General features: G+C 41.7%; 1 protein-coding gene across 15 annotated transcripts in view; it reads left to right on the forward strand.

Moving 5' to 3' along the window:
* PRUNE2 (prune homolog 2 with BCH domain) overlaps positions 1 to 15,389 on the forward strand; it is a 537,643-nt gene that overhangs the window by 95,802 nt on the left and 426,452 nt on the right. For all 15 annotated transcript variants that reach the window (XM_074394644.1, XM_074394645.1, XM_074394643.1 and 12 more), the window contains one exon: positions 2,845 to 2,969. In XM_074394644.1, coding sequence (XP_074250745.1) covers positions 2,910 to 2,969 — 60 coding nt within the window. In that variant the 5' untranslated portion in view covers positions 2,845 to 2,909. The remainder of the gene's footprint in view (positions 1 to 2,844; positions 2,970 to 15,389) is intronic.

Below are 15,389 nucleotides of genomic sequence, written 5' to 3' on the forward strand. Positions count from 1 at the left end.
GATAGATAAATTCAGATACAGACTGTATACCTTTCTCAAAAATGAACTCAAAATGATCATATACATAAATGCAAAATGAAAAACCATAAAACTCCTAGACTATAACATAAGAGAAAATCTGAGTGAGTTTTTAGATACAGTATCAAAAGCACTATCCATAAGATAACTAATGCATAAAGTTGAACTTTATTAAAACTAAAAAGTTTTGCTCTGCAAAAGACTCTGTCAAAAGAATATAAGATAAGCCACAGACTGAGAGAAACTACTTATAAAATACATAACTGTTTTCCAAAATACATAAAGGATTGTTAAAATTCAACAACAAGAAAATGAACAACCCAATTTTAAAATGGGCCAAAAATCTTAACAGATACCTTATCAAACAGATGACAATGTCAAGTAAGCATAGAAAAAGATGCTCAACATTGTGTCACTAGAGAATTGCAAATTAGAATAACAAAGAAATACCAACATATGCTTATTAGAATGGCCAAAATCCCAATATCTGACCGTACCAAGTTCTAGGGAAAATGTGAAACAACAGGAACTCTCATTCATTGCTGATAAAAGTAAAACAGGATACAGCCATTTTGAAAGACAGTTTGGCAGTCTCTTACAAAACTAAACATACTTTTAGTTTATGATTCAGCAATCACACTCTCCGGTATTTACCCAAATAAGTTGAAAAGTTAATGTCCGCATAAAAACCTGCACATGCATGTTTGTTGCAGCTTTATTCATAATTGCCCAAACTTGTGACCAACCAAGATTTTCTTCAGTAGATGAATGGATAAACAAACTGTGATATGTCCAGTGAAGTATCTACTGCTCAAAAGAAATGAGCTATTAAGGTATGAAAATGCATGGAGAAGACTTAAATGAACATTACTAAGTAAAAGAAGCCATTCTGAAGAGGCTACATATTCCAACTATATGATATTTTGGAAAAGGCAGAACTATGGAGAAAGCAAAAAGATCAACGTTTGCCAGGGGTTAGGGAGAAGGAAAGGATGCATAGACGGAGCACAGAGGGGTTCTAGGCAGGGAGACTACTCCGTATGAGGCTACAATACTGGATAGGTGTCATCATACATTTTTAAAGCCACAGAATGCATAGTGTAGGTGGTGTGTGTGTGGTTGGGAGATTTGGGTATATGGGAATTCTCTATACTTTCTGCTCAATTTGGCTATGAACCTAAAACTGCTTTAAAAAATTGCCGGGCGTGGTGGCTCATGCCTGTAATCTCAACACTTTGGGAGGCCGAGGCAGGCAGATCACCTGAGGTCGGGAGTTCAAGACCAGCCTGGCCAACATGGTGAAACCCTGTCTTTAAGAAATAAAAAAATATAGGCTGGGTGCGGTGGCTCAAGCCTGTAATCCCAGCACTTTGGGAGGCCGAGGCGGGTGGATCACGAGGTCAAAAGATCGAGACCATCCTGGTCAACATGGTGAAACCCCGTCTCTACTAAAAATACAAAAAATTAGCTGGGCATGGTGGCACGTGCCTGTAATCCCAGCTACTCAGGAGGCTGAGGCAGGAGAATTGCCTGAACCCAGGAGGCGGAGGTTGCGGTGAGCCGAGATCGCGCCATTGCACTCCAGCCTGGGTAACAAGAGTGAAACTCCATCTCAAAAAACAAAAAAAAGAAATAAATAAATAAAAATTAAAAAATTAAGCCCCTCCCCCTCCTTTTTTTGAGACACAGTCTTGCTCCATCACCCAGGCTGGAGTGCAGTGGTGCAATCTCAGCTTACTGCAACCTCTGCCTCATGGTTTCAAGCTATTTTTGTGCTGCAGCTTCCCGAGTAGCTGGCATTACAGACGCTGGCCACTACAACCGGCTAATTTTTGAATTTTTGGTAGAGAAAGGATTTCTCATGTTGGCCAGGCTGCTTGTGAATTTCTGGCCCCAAGTGATCCACCTACCTCGGCCTCCCAGAGTGCTGGGATTACAGGCATGAGCCACCCACCACACATGGCCACCTATTTTTAAGAAGGTATATTGTGGGATGGGTGCGGTGGCTCATGCCTGTAATCTCAGCACTTTGGGAGGCCGTGGTGGGTGGATCACAAGGTCAGGAGTTCAAGACCAGCCCAGTCAACATGCTAAAACCCCATCTCTACTAAAAATACAAAAAATTAGCTGGATGTGGTGGCAGATGCCTGTTATCCCAGCTACTCAGGAGGCTGAGGCAGAAGAATCGCTTGAACCTTGGAGGTGGAGGTTGCAGTGATCTGAGATCGCACCACTGCATTCCAGCCTGGGTGACAGTTTAGAGACGCTGTCTCTAAAAAAACAAAACAAAACACAAATGTGTATTGTATTTAAGGCCTGGTGCAGAGGCTCACGCTTGGGGGCCAAGGCGGGTGGGTCACCTGAGATCAGGAGTTCAAGACCAGCCTGGCCAACATGGTGAAACCCTGTCTCTACCAAAAATACAAAAAATCAGAGAGGTGTGGTGGCACACACCTATAATCCCAGTTACTCGGGAGCCTGAGGCAGGAGAATCACTTGAACCTGGGGGGCAGCAGTTACAGTGAGCCAAGATCAGATGCCACTGCACTTCAGCTGGGACAACAAGAGGGAAACTTTTGTCTCAAAAAAAAAAAGTATATTGTGTTTAAATCCTTACTTCACCTCTTTCTGATGTACAACAGTGACTACTTCTCCAGACCTCCTTTTCCTCGTCTATAAAACAGGATAAGAGCGCCCTGTCTCAAAGAGTTGATATGATTAAATAAAAATTTCCTTACCCAGATGTAATATTTAGTATAGTGCTAATGTGTCATAAATGATTAATAAATGTTAACAGCTATTATTATATTTTATTTTATCTTCCAGACCTCAAGATCTCATTGTCTTTTTAATAGTATGCTGCTTTTGCTAACCAGGGAAGCAGGTGTGTGATGTTGACAATTTACCTGACACCCTTCTGTCCAGTGAAACTCAAGAGACCCATGCTGGAGGTAAATGTAATTCTCACGTGTTTGGAGAACTGGAAAAATTCTTTCCATATGAAATATTATTATTTTTTTCTTCAGAAAGCTACTATGCCTCAAGGCTTCAGGTGTTTCTTCTATTTAGGTCAACAGATACTGAGTATTCAAACTTCAGTGGGGTTAACACTGAGATTTGTTTTTTGAAAGCATAGTGCATTTTCTTCAGGGAGTGGGTGAAGGTGGATTGTTTACATTGCCTTAATCCTTGTTGCTTTGTTCTCTGCCGTGTGTACTATAATCCATGGGAAAGATAAGCGCTTGCACCACTTAAAAGCTTCACAGTGAACCAGGACTCGTTGGATTTCAAATGATCCTTGTTGCCTTTTGACATCTAGATTACTCTGTTTTTTTTTGTTTTGTTTTGTTTTGTTTGTGTGTGTGTGTGTGATGCAAAATTTGAATGAAAACAAAGAACAAGAGAAAGTGAATACAAAATAATGAGGAGCTGCAGGAACCGCCTGAAAGCATCGGATGGCCAGGTGCCTTCATTCGTCTAGTGCAATTTGTTCCATATGTCACACAAAAATGTGGCTTTCATTTCCAAATGTCAAGTGTAATGAAGTGCTTTGTGAATAACAACTATATTATTGATGGTACTCCCTGATAGAGTCTCACCGATGATTCATGGTTATCAAATTTATGATACTTTATACTGGGAGAAAAATTAGCAAAGCTTTGAAAAACACACATTTGGGAGAAAAGGCAGCGCTAAACTTGATGAAATTTCTGACACGGTTTTTATTTTAGCCCAGCTCTGTCGAGTTGAGCTGATTAGAACTCGAGAAGATTTGCAAGATGAGGCAAAGAGATCAATTAAAAGACTATTAAAGAGATAATGGAAGGATTTATAACATGGCCTTGTTCTCAAAGATTTTGCCAAGCCTCAGGTAGTCAAGAAACCCTCCCTAGAGGCCAAGTAGAATTTCAAACACTGACTTCTTTCAGGAGGGTTTCCCATGCACAATTCTTAGCACACAGTAGGAGCTCAAGAAATATAGCTGAATCAGAATCTAAATTTGTAATGATTACCTTCCTAGCAGAAATACAGCACCTAAACGGATTATTATGGCTTAATTTTTAGTGGTCATAAATACAGCCTATGGTTGAGTGTGATGGCTCATGCCTGTAATCCCAGTACTTTGGGAGGCCGAGGTGGGTGGATCACTTGGGATTGGGAGTTCAAGACCAACCTGACCAACATGGACAAATCCTGTCTCTACTGAAAACACAAAGCCGGGCGTGGTGGCGCATGCCTGTAATCCCGGCTACTAAGGAGGCTGAGGCCGGAGAACCACTTGAACCTGGGAGGTGAAGGTTGTGCTGAGCTGAGATCACGCTATTGCACTCCAGCCTGGGCAACAATAGCAAAACTCTGTCTCAAAAAAAAAAAAAAAGGAACCAAAAACTCTTTCAGACAGAGTTTTGCTCTTGTTGCCCAGGCTGGAATGTCATGGCATGATCTTGGCTCACTGCAACCTCCAACTCCCAGGTTCAAGTGACTCTCCTGCCTCAGCCTCCAGAGTAGCCGGGATTACAGGCATGCACCACCACACCTGGCTAATTTTATATTTTTAGTAGAGACGGGGTTTCTCTGTGTTGGCCAGCCTGGTCTTGAACTCCTGACCTCAGGTTATCCACCTGCCTTCACCTCCCAAACTGCTGGGATTATAGGCGTGAGCCACCGCACCCAGCCCAGAATAAATTTTGTACTAACTTATGAGCTAGGGAAATAAAGGAGTAGAGATCAAATCTCTTGACTAATGCCACATAGCTAATTACAAGAAGAGCACAAATTAATCTATGGTTTATTCACTGATTTGTTTTCATGTAACAACTATTTATTTCACCAGTGTAACTGAGATAACAAAAGGCCCATTACTTTGGCCAAGTTTATACTAGTGGTTAGAGTCACAGTAAGAACTAAACAAACAAACAGCAATGACAACAAAAGCAACCACAAAACAAAGCCCTTCATCCCACCTGTTCAGCTGTCTTGCCCCTCATCCTGCTGCCCAAGGGTGCAGCCCAGCCCTCAGAATCCCCAGCTTGGATTTTAATCAGCTCCTTGTCTAGTCTCCTTTGGAAAACCTGGTTTTCTAACCGTAGTATCTGTGGGGATTTATGATACTACATTTGGTTCTTAGATCTCAGTTTTTGGCTGATATGCAAAAATGAAAAAGAGCAAGAAATTCCCCCAGAGACTCCACAGCTGTGCATCTGGAAAGTACACAAATCTCTTTCAACCAAGATCTAGCAAACAAAACCAAACAAAAACAACAACAACAAAAAGAAAAAACGAGCCTGCAAAGTAATTTATGTTCCCAGATTTCCCTCAGGATCCCCGTTTTCTGAAAGTCTCAGATGGTATGCTTATGCTTGTGTGTGCTAGTTTCATTCTCCTTGGTCAAACTATCTATGCCTAGGAGTGCAGAAGTCCTGCTGTTTAGGGAATTGTCTCTGCCAGGGAGGGCAACATCTCAGGCATTGATTGACTTATGACCTATGCGACTTACGACCATTTGACTTTACGACCACAATCGCTAGCCACGACTGCTCCGCGTCTGGCAGCGCAAACGTTGCCCAGCTGGGCGTATGACAGTGCGGACCAGCTTCCGGCAGCACTACCGTCTCCGCGTGCACCATTTCAGCTGTACATATACGACGAAAATAGTGTTACGACTGTTCCGCTGTCCCGACCGTGGTCGTAAGTCGAGCACTGCCTGTATGTCCTCATTTAACTGTGAAGACATCTGTAAGCCCCTTCAATTCATAAGTGAAATTAAATCACAGAATTCTGTGGATGGGTTTGATGCTGTCCAAAGACTCCCCAAGTGCAGAGCTAATCCATGAGTGAAAAAGTAGCAAATCGGAGTAGCAAATCTAAATACTCCATCTAGGATGGAGACTTAATCAAATAATAAAACAAAACTAAATCTGTTGATAATCAAGGCTGGGCCAACATAGGACACAAGGAAGTGCACAGTTGAAATAATTTTTCAGGTAATTCATGTTTGAAATAATGCCTTAGAGGATAAAAATATAATTTTTTTTTTTTTAGGTTTTAAATCTATAGTCAATAATAAAAATGTGCTCTGCTTTAGAAAGGGAAGTTGGTATATTTTTCATGGCTCTGGCTGGAAGTCAAAAGTCCTGTATCTCTTCCCAGTGTTATCATTGCCTGTTGGTGTATTGAGGTCACTCATTCTCTTGTACCTCAGTTTCTCTGTTATAGAAACAATGTATAATCTAGGTATGTTCTGCTTTTAGCATACACATACCAATTTCGTTACAGAATGAGGAGTCTCAGAATATTAATATTCAATTTGAGTTATAAAAAATGTAATTTGTATTTCAGGAACAGCTATGGAGGCAAATGAAGTATATCATCCCATTATTGGCAAAGATATTTAAAATTGTTTAGAGGTAAAACACTACTTGGAATTCAAAATGCTTTCTCCATATGAAAGCAATGGAAAATGGAGCTTTTTGTTAACTTTTATATGAGCAAATCTATATTAATTCAGCACATTGCATAAATCCCTTGAAAATACGGTAACATCCTGCACAATTTTTAGAAAGTAAAGCTTGTCTCATTTCTGACAGATGCCTGCTCCTGTCCTATGATTTGTAAAGGAGTCACCAGATGTTGTCAAACTTCTGAAATTTACATTTAGTATCAATGAGAATCAGCTCTTCCAAATGATCACACACACACGCACACACACACACAATTCTACTGTTTTCCTCTTCTTTAAAAAAGGGAATATGAAGATCCTAATATATTACAAATGGTATAAACCTCTGCCTTTTCACTGAAGTCCAGCAACCCTTAAATGCTTTTTCCCTTTTCATGCTGTTTCTTTGCGTGTCAGTACTTGGGGGGGCGGATCGAAGGTTCTCAAGCCCACACTGATGGTTGAAGTCAGATTCCTCTCCATCCCTACATCCCATCTCTCCCAACGCCACCCTTGTTTCTTAAGGAATGAAACATTGGAAGGATCCTTATCATGTAATCCTCACTTCAAAGGGGAAAATGAAGGTTTTTCTAGTGGTACGATTTGCATTTTCTTAACCAGATTCAGTATCTCTAGCCAGTGCAGTGGCTCGAGCCTGTAATCCCAGCTACTCCAGAGGCAGAGGTGGGTAGATTGCTTGAGGCCAGGAGTTCAAGACCAGCCTGAGCAACATAGCAGGACCTCTACAAACATCTCCCTATCCCTCTGCTTACTACCGCCAGCTCTGTCTCTGAAAAAAAATTAAAAACTTAGCTGGGAGTGGTGGGATGGACCTGTAGACCCAGTTACTCAGGAGGCTGAGTAGGGAGGATTGCCTGAGCTCAGGAGTTTGAGGCTGCAGTGAGCTATGATCACACTACTGCACTCCAGCCTGGGTGACAGAGACCCTGTCTCTAAAATTTATTTTTTAGATAAGAACTCATTCTTTTAAGCTGCAAAAGATTTGACCAAATACCTTAATTAAAAAGACATAAATATGGCCAGTGAGCACATGAAAAGATTCTAAACATCATCAGTTACTAGGGAAATTTTACAAATATATATATATATATATATATATATATATATATATATATTATATATATATATATATTTTTGAGATGGTGTCTCTCCAGGTTACACAGGCTGGAGTGCAGTGGTGTGGATCTCAGCTCACTACAACCTCTGTCTTCTGGGTTCAAGCGATATTCCTGCCTCAACCACCAAGTAGCTGGGATTACAGGCACCCGCCACTATGTCCAGCTAAGTTTTTTTGTATTGTTAGTAGATACGGGTTTTCACCATGTTGGCCAGGCTGGTCTGAAACTCCTGACCACAGGTGATTCACCCATCTCGGCCTCCCAAATTACTGGGATTACAGGTGTGAGCCACTGCACCCAGCCTACTTCAGGTTTCAACACAGGCTGACTCCTGTTAGCTTTGAGTGTGTCTTTAATTAAAGAGATGGAGATAGAAGGCAAGCAACAGATTTCTTTGGATATAAAATCACCTTGCCTCAATTAATCTGCGAGATTTATTATGGAACTTCTTTAGTTATTACATTTCTTTTATTCAATTATTTACTGCGCCATAATCTTGAATGTCAGGTGCTCTAGTTGGAGTTCTCCACAGAACTTACTGTGATGAACAAATCACGATGTGAAATCAAATGTTATTTTTACCATTTTCATGCAGTAGGAAATCTAGGCAAGGTCTACCTTAGCCCAATATTAATGAGTGACTCACATGGTGTGGTAGACAAGGTATCCACTTCCCAAGATATCCACTTCCTAATTCTCCGAACTTGAAAACATTAATTCGTGTAACAAAAAAGACTTTGCAAATGTGATTCGTATTTCAGGAACACAGCTGAAATGTGATTTTAGTAACTATCTTGCAATGGGGAGGTTATCCTGCAGGTGCTAAGCGTTATGATGAGTGTCTTCACAAGAGGAAGGCAGAGGCAATTGTGGGGGAAAGGAAATCTCATCCTTACTCATCACTAGGATCATAGCTGAGGCCCCACCAAAAAATAGATTGATAGGAGAAAAGCATATACATTTACTTAATAGGTTTTATGGGACATGGGAGCCTTCATAAGGAAATAAGGCCCTGGTTAGGCATGGTAGCTCACACCTGCAGCCCCAGCACTTTGGGAGGCCATGGTGGGCAGATCACCTGAGGTCGGGATTTCAAGACCAGCCTGACCAACATGGAGAAATCCCGTATCTACTAAAAATACAAAATTAGCTGGGCATGGTGGCACATGTCTGTAATCCCAGGTACTTGGGAGGCTGAGGCAGGAGATTTGCTTGAACCCAACTAAGGCAGGAGAATCGCTTGAATTGCTCTGTCTCCTGGATTCAAGCGATTCTCTTGCCTCAGCCTCCTGAGTTAGCAGGGATTACAGGCATGTGCCACCATGCCTCGCTAATTTTTTGTATTTTTAGTAGTGACGGGGTTTCACTTTGTTGGCCAGGCTGGTCTTGAACTCCTGACCTCAGGTGATCCACCTGCCTCGGCCTCCCAAAGTGCTGGGATTATAAGCATAAGCCACTGAGCCCAGCTGATTAGGTTTAATAAAGAGCGGACAGTCATGAAGAAGTGTGATTGGATAAAAGGGGTCTGATCTGATGATAATAAACTGAGGGGAACTTAACAAGGCCTGTTTGTTCAGTTTCTCCTTGGCATCTCTGTCTTAGCTCCTTTCCTTCACGTATAGTAAGAATCTTATGACTTGCTTCAGGGAAAGATCAGAAAATGCTTCCTAGGTTTTATGATTTGCATCATGGAGGAAGGGTGGTGAACGCTGAAGTGACCTTCCTGGTTCTGCTATTTTCTCAAATGCCAAAATGCTATATTTTGGGGTGGTGTGTCCTGAACCCCATCAAAAATGTGAGTACAGAAGATGAGAAGGTGATGTGATGACGGAAGCATACCTTGAAGATGAAGGAGGAAGTCACAAGCCAAGGAATACAGAAGACCGCTATAAACTAGAAAAGGCATGGAAATGAATTATCCCTTCAGAGCCTCCACAAGGAGCCAGCCCTGCCAAGACCTTGACTTCAGCCTGGGAAACTAACTTTGGACTTCTGACCTCCAAAACTGTAATAATAAATCATGTTGTTTTGAGAAACAAAGACCTGGAACCAACCCAAACGCCCAACGATGATAGACTGGATAGGGAAAATGTGGCACATATACACCATGGAATATTACGCAGCCATCAAAAACGATGAGTTCACGTCCTTTGTAGGGACATGGATGAACCTGGAAACCATCATTCTCAGCAAACTGACACAAGAGCAGAAAATCAAACACCGTATATTCTCACTCATAGGCGGGTGTTGAACAACGAGAACACATGGACACAGGGAGGGGAGCACTACACACTGGGGTCCATTGGGGGGAAATGGGGGAGGGGCGGGGGGTGGGGAGGTGGGAAGAGATAGCATGGGGAGAAATGACAGATACAGGTGAGGGGACGGAAGGCAGCAAACCACACTGCCATGTGTGTACCTATGCAACAATCTTGCATGTTCATCACATGTACCCCAAAACCTAAAATGCAATTAAAAAAAAAAAAAAAAAGAAAAGAAACCAGGTTTAGCCGGGCACGGTGGCTCAAGCCTGTAATCCCAGCACTTTGGGAGGCTGAGGCGGGTGGATCACGAGGTCAAGAGATCGAGACCATCCTGGTCAACATGGTGAAACCCCCGTCTCTACTAAAAATGCAAAAAAATTAGCTGGGCATGGTGGCCCGTGCCTGTAGTCCCAGCTACTCAGGAGGCTGAGGCAGGAGAATTGCCTGAACCCAGGAGGCGGAGGTTGCAGTGAGCTGAGATCGCGCCATTGCACACCAGCCTGGGTAACAAGAATGAAACTCCGTCTCAAAAAAAAAAAAAAAAAAAAAAAAAACAGGTTTATGGTAATTTGTTATAGCAGCAACAGAAAATGTACACATATAACACAAAGCATTTGAATTTGCATCTATCCAAATAATTTTAACTGTTACTTTATTTAATTTAATTTATTTATTTATTAATCTTGAGACAGAATCTTGCTGTGTAGCCCAGGCTGGAGTGCAGTGAGGTGACCTTGGCCCACTACAGCTTCTACCTCCTGGGTTCAAGCAATTCTTCTGCCTCTCAGCCTCTGAAGTAGCAGGGACTACCGGCGCGCGCTACCACGCCTGGCTGATTTTTGTATTTTTGGTAGAGATGGGGTTTTGCCATGTTGGCCAGACTGGGCAACTCCTGACGTCAAATGATCCGCTACCGTCGGCCTCCCAAAGTGCTGGGATTATAGGCGTCAGACACGGTGCCTGGCCTTAACTCTTATTTTAGATTTTATTTTTCCCAGCCATCTTTTATTTAGAAGTTAATTCCCATTGGGACAGGAAAGGATTCAGCAGGGATGGAGATTGTGTTCCTCCTGGAGGGGCTCGGGCCAAGAAGGTCGTGGAGCGCAGAGCGTGTCCTCTTCCCCAGTGGCACTTGCCTAGCCACTCGAGCTTGAGCTTCTGGTAGGAAAGGCAGTAGCTGAAGAGCACGTAGCCTGCCAGCTCCGTGGTAACTACCAGAGGCTCCCCTCCTTCTCGTTGATGTACTTCTTGTAGTACCGGTAGTAACCTCTTAGAATCGCTCTAGCAATGCCACCACGAGTGGGGAGGTCCCGCATCAAGATCCAGCTTGGCAGCTCCCCTAGTTTGACCTCCAGAAGTTTCTTGTCCTTCGCTGGTATGACTGTCACCATCTTGGAGTCCTGGTGTCCTCTGTGCCTATTTTATTTTATTACTTTTACTTATTTATTTATTTTGAGATGGCATTTGGCTCTTGTTGCCCAGGCTGGCGTGCAGTGGTGATCTCGGCTCACTGCAACTCTAACTCCCGGGTTCAAGCGATTCTCCTGCCTCAGCCTCCTGAGTAGCTGGGACTACAGGCATGTGCCAGCAAGCCCGGCTAATTTTGTATTTTTAGTAGAGACAGGGTTTTTCCATGTTGGTAAGGCTCAAACTCCCGGCCTCAGGTAATCTGCCTGCCTCCCTCTCCCAAAGTGCTGGGATTACAGGTGTGAGCCACCCCACCCGGCCTCCACTATGCCTATTTTAGATTCTTATCAAGACTGCATCCACAATGATCCATCATTTAAAAAGTGAAATAGCCATTGGGCTAAAGAGTCTTAAGTCTTGGCTTTTGTATGAAAATATGAGATAAACCTTAAATTTAGAAATTCAGAAATCTAAAGTATGCTTATTTTAGAATGATAGTGTTCAATGACTTTGAGATTGTTTTAGAAGCTGTACCAACATCATGTGTAAAAAAGAGAAAGAATGATAATATTTTCTAAATCCTAGATTTTAGTCTCATTTGACTCAAGGAACAGACTAGTAGTGAGTGTCAAGTGTCTCATTTTTACCTTTTATGCCAAATAGTGCTCAACGTACTAAAAATAATGCCTACTGTGTGGAGGGGCAGGTAATCAGTTCTGGGATTATTTTCAATGAGATACTCTGAAAACATTACAACCTATAAATTTCATTAGGCAGCTTCGAGGATTACAAATAATTGAGTAGGCTCTTAGATATCTGAGTTTCTAACTCTGGCTGGCACTTCGTAAAATGTGTTAAGAAGAACGTTAATGTTGCATGTGGAAGAGATATCTCAGGAATCTGATCTTGAGAAATTGAACATAAAGTTATGTTTAGGCTATAAGTTCTCCATGCAGCAATCTCCTATTAGATCAAAGCAAAAGAGGTTTCCCATTTCCTACTCCATGTCCATTCCTGTAAAAGTTTTGTTTGCCACTTTGAAATCCGCAGTGAATCTAGAAGAGTAGCATCAATACTTTCCTAACATAGGCTAGATACTATTCACAGCATTCCCCACCCCATCATCACAGGCATCACTGTCCTCATTACCACCATCCCCATCACTAACATCTGTAGCACACTTAGTCTACAAAGAGCTTTCCTTTGCCTGACCTTCTTAGAACAAGATAATTATCAACCTTTGGAGCTGGAGGGAGTGTTTTGACACTTCATCTTGCAATGATATTGTGGGAGGAAGATAGGGCAGCATTACTATACTCCTTTTCACAACTCCCAACAACACAGTGTGCTACAGGAGGTGTGCTTGATACATGTGGAACTGACGAATGTAAATAGGAAACTAAAGCTCAAGAGAAGTTCTGTGGTTTTCTCGGCATCAGGAATAAAGGGAATTGCAGACACTAGTACTCAGGTCTTTTTCAACGTACATCATGGGAAACAAACAAACAAAACAAAGTCTTGTGTAAACCCTTGGAAATGGCTCTGTTGTCTTAGTTGAATAATAAGGGGAAGATCAAAGGATCAAAAAGGCAGTGATTCATCAAAAGTACAAATTCATTGGCTTTATCTCACCTGATGCAAAGAAAAGAGGAAAAAAGATGAAAATTGACGATGCGCCAGTTTAAAGCAAAATCGACATCATAATATTGTCACTGGATGTTGATCGTTTGTTGTGGAAAGGCGGATGGGGTTTAGCAATGTGGCTATAGCTCATTGTACTTTCTTTGTCCATTCTTCTTCTCTGTGGGGAGTAGGGGTAAATTTCCTCTCCATTGTGAAAGGAAAGGCAAATTCCCTTTCTAGACTGAAGTTTTCCTTGCCCCAAGTTAATACACAGCTAACCCTACTCGGATTGATACAAATGTAAACTTACACAATTGTTTCTATTTTTAAAGACAAAAGCTATTGTCAACAAAATGTGAGAAGTGCTCTTTTAAAAGTCCTCAATCACTCACAGCAAAGGTGTTTAAATTGCTAAGGACCAAGGAAGGCATCTCTGCAGCCTGTTCTCTGCAGGAGACTCAAATCTGCAACCGTGAAGCACATGGGTCATTGTGAAACCTGTAATCAGTTGGAAAAACAGAGAATAAAATTCAGGCATTACCTATAACGTTCACTTGTTTCTACCAAAGGTCTTGATTCAAATTGATTTAGCAATTCCACAGTTCCAGGTGAAAGGAAGCTAATATTTATCGTGTTGCTACTCCAACCACCACATAAGGTCGAAATTATTTGTTCAATTTTTAAGGTAAGAAAACTGAGAAATAAGTTATGGAACTTAGGAAGCCATATAAAATTGAGGTTAAGAGCTGGGTCTTGAGTTTCATTGTGTTGAGTTCTAGTCCTCACACAATCATTAACTAGCAGTGTGATCTTGGGAGGAAAATGGACTCTCTAAGCCTCAGTTTCTTTACCTACAAAATGAGGACTAGGATCTACTGCAAACAGTTGTTTTGAGGATTCATGTCAGACTAGAAATACTCACTAAAATTATTATAATCAAAGTGATTAAGGTGTAAATTTCAGAGATGGAACTCGAACCTCAAGCTTATCTCATTTCACCATACTGCCCTTTAGATGATGTTCACAAATGCCAGCATTTTTCGTGGTGTGATGTCTAGAATTAGAACTTTAAATTTTTTTTTGTTTTTCTTTTTTTTTAGACGCAGTCTTGCTCTGTTGCCAGCCTGGAGTGCAGTGGTGGGATCTTGGCTCACTGCAACCTCTGCCTGCTGGGTTCAAGCAATTCTCTGACTCAGCCTCCTGAGTAGGTGGTATTACAGGTTCCCCTCAACATGGGCCGGCTAATTTTTGCATTTTTAGTAGAGACGGGGTTTCACCATCTTGGTCAGGATGGTCTTGAACTCCTGACCTTGTGATCCACCCCTCTCAGCCTGCCAAAGTGCTGGGATTACAAGTGTGAGCCACTGTGCCCAGCCTAGAATTAGAACTTTAAAATGATCCTGCTGGTCAATTTAAATCTGCTGTGGAGCAAGTTGTTCACCTACAGGTAAAGTGCCTGTTATGTCCTACATTGAATGATGACAATGACTGCAAGAATTTGGGATGGAGGCCCTCAGTCCCATATAATTTTATGTTGCAGGACATGGGATGAGTACCAGAAGATCCAAATGGAGTTGGACAAGAAAGACTTTATCTATCTCTAGAGGAATCAGAAAAGGGTAAATCTGTTACACACACGCATGCACGTGCATGCACACACACACACACACACACACACACACACATACACACAGTGGAAAACACCATGCAGTGAGGAATATGAAGATTTCCATAAAAGTGAAGGTTATACTATTCTCCAATTCCATTTTGTCAGGAGAGCCAGTGACATGCCCAGTCCAAATCAAGGCATGCTATGCCATGGTTCTTACTACATGCTTTAAGGATGAGGAGAGATTAATAACAGAGAGTAGAGGACAGTGGAGAAAAATTCAGATGGCTTTTTGGAAGAAAGAAAGAAAGGAAACATTTGTGCTCCCACATCCTACAATATATCAGGTAGGAGTTTGCTTTTAAGTTGGGCTTTTAAGGAAGGCTAAATTCAGTAGTTGGATATAGAAAGAACCAAATTCTTTGGGGTGTGTGTGTGTGTGTGTGTGTGTGTGTGAGAGAGAGAGAGAGAGAGAGAGAGAGAGAGAGATGTCCCTGGGGTGCTGAGAGCAGTTGTGATTTATATGGCATGTAGGTACTCATCACCTTGGGTGAATACAGATTTTCTCTCTCTCTCTCTCTCTCTCTCTCTCTCTCTCTCTCTCTTTCTGATGAAGTTTTGTTTTATTATTTATTATTTTATTATTTATTATTAAGGACAATTATAGGCATACCCATATTTAGACTGCATTCTAGCCCGGGCAATAAAGCAATACCCCCATCCTCTCTCCTTCTTCCTCTTTCTCTTTCTTCCTCTTCTTTATTCTTTAAAAAAAAAAAAAAAAAAAAAGTATAAACAGTCCCTTAAACTTTGAATTGAAAAGAGATCCCAAATAAAAAGATTTTTCTTTTTTGTAAATCCAGTTGTTTTATTATTTTTTACTGTAATTA

The sequence above is a fragment of the Saimiri boliviensis genome, chromosome 2, assembly GCF_048565385.1.
Source record: "Saimiri boliviensis isolate mSaiBol1 chromosome 2, mSaiBol1.pri, whole genome shotgun sequence".
Taxonomy (NCBI): domain Eukaryota; kingdom Metazoa; phylum Chordata; class Mammalia; order Primates; family Cebidae; genus Saimiri; species Saimiri boliviensis.